Source organism: Anolis sagrei, chromosome 6 (assembly GCF_037176765.1).
Source record: "Anolis sagrei isolate rAnoSag1 chromosome 6, rAnoSag1.mat, whole genome shotgun sequence".
NCBI classification, from domain to species: domain Eukaryota; kingdom Metazoa; phylum Chordata; class Lepidosauria; order Squamata; family Dactyloidae; genus Anolis; species Anolis sagrei.
The window spans coordinates 25,854,027-25,854,953 of NC_090026.1; the positions used below are offsets into that span (position 1 = coordinate 25,854,027).

General features: G+C 37.5%; 1 protein-coding gene across 1 annotated transcript; it reads left to right on the top strand.

Moving 5' to 3' along the window:
• On the top strand, window positions 1-927 carry LOC132779415 (olfactory receptor 5V1-like). The gene has a single exon (XM_060783110.2). The coding sequence runs from the start codon at window positions 1-3 to the stop codon at window positions 925-927; it is 927 nt and encodes a 308-aa protein (XP_060639093.2).

A 927-nucleotide genomic window follows, 5' to 3' on the forward strand; every position in this document is an offset into this window, starting at 1 on the left:
ATGGACAATCAAAACCAGACCTCAATTATAACATATTTTGTCCTCTTGAGATTTTCAGATAACTCAGCAATGCAGGCTTTCCTGTTCTTGCTGTTTTTCTTTGTGTATGGCATCACCTTGCTGGGGAATGTTACAATTATCATAGTAATACAGTGTAACAATCACCTCAATACTCCAATGTATTTTTTCCTTGGTCATCTGGCATTTCTTGATATCTGTTTTTCTTCAGTCACTGTTCCAAAGCTCCTAGTGATTTTGTTTGTGAGCGAGACAATTTCGTATAATGGCTGTCTCATTCAGATGTTCTGTCTTTTTCTCACAGCAGGCACTGAAACATTCCTTCTGGCAGCAATGGCTTATGACAGATTTGTTGCCATTTGCAAGCCTCTGTATTATATACAAATCATGAATAGAGAATTTTGTAGACAGCTAGTAGGTGGTGCATGGACAATAGGGAGTGGATATGCTATGACAAATACATTGTTTGTACTGAAACTAGCCTTCTGCGAATCAAATATTATCAGGAACTTCAGCTGTGAGTTTCCATCTCTCCTGGCCCTATCCTGCACAGACACTTCCCTAAATGTAATCATACTTCTTGTAACTGGTGGTGTAGTAGGAATTTCCTCACTCTTTATTATCATTTTGTCCTACATTTACATTATCTCTACTATCCTGAAAATGCATTCAGCAGAAGCCAAAAGAAAAACTTTCTCCACATGTAGTTCCCATTTAATTGTTGTGATTTTGTACTATAGCATGGGATCATTTAGGTACCTGAGGCCTGAAACAGTTTCCTCAATAGTTGTAGATACACTCTTTTCTATCCAATATAACATTACAACATCCATGTTAAACCCCATTATCTACAGCTTGAAGACCAGAGAAGTGAAGGAGAGCATCAAGAAACTCATGGGGTATAAATAA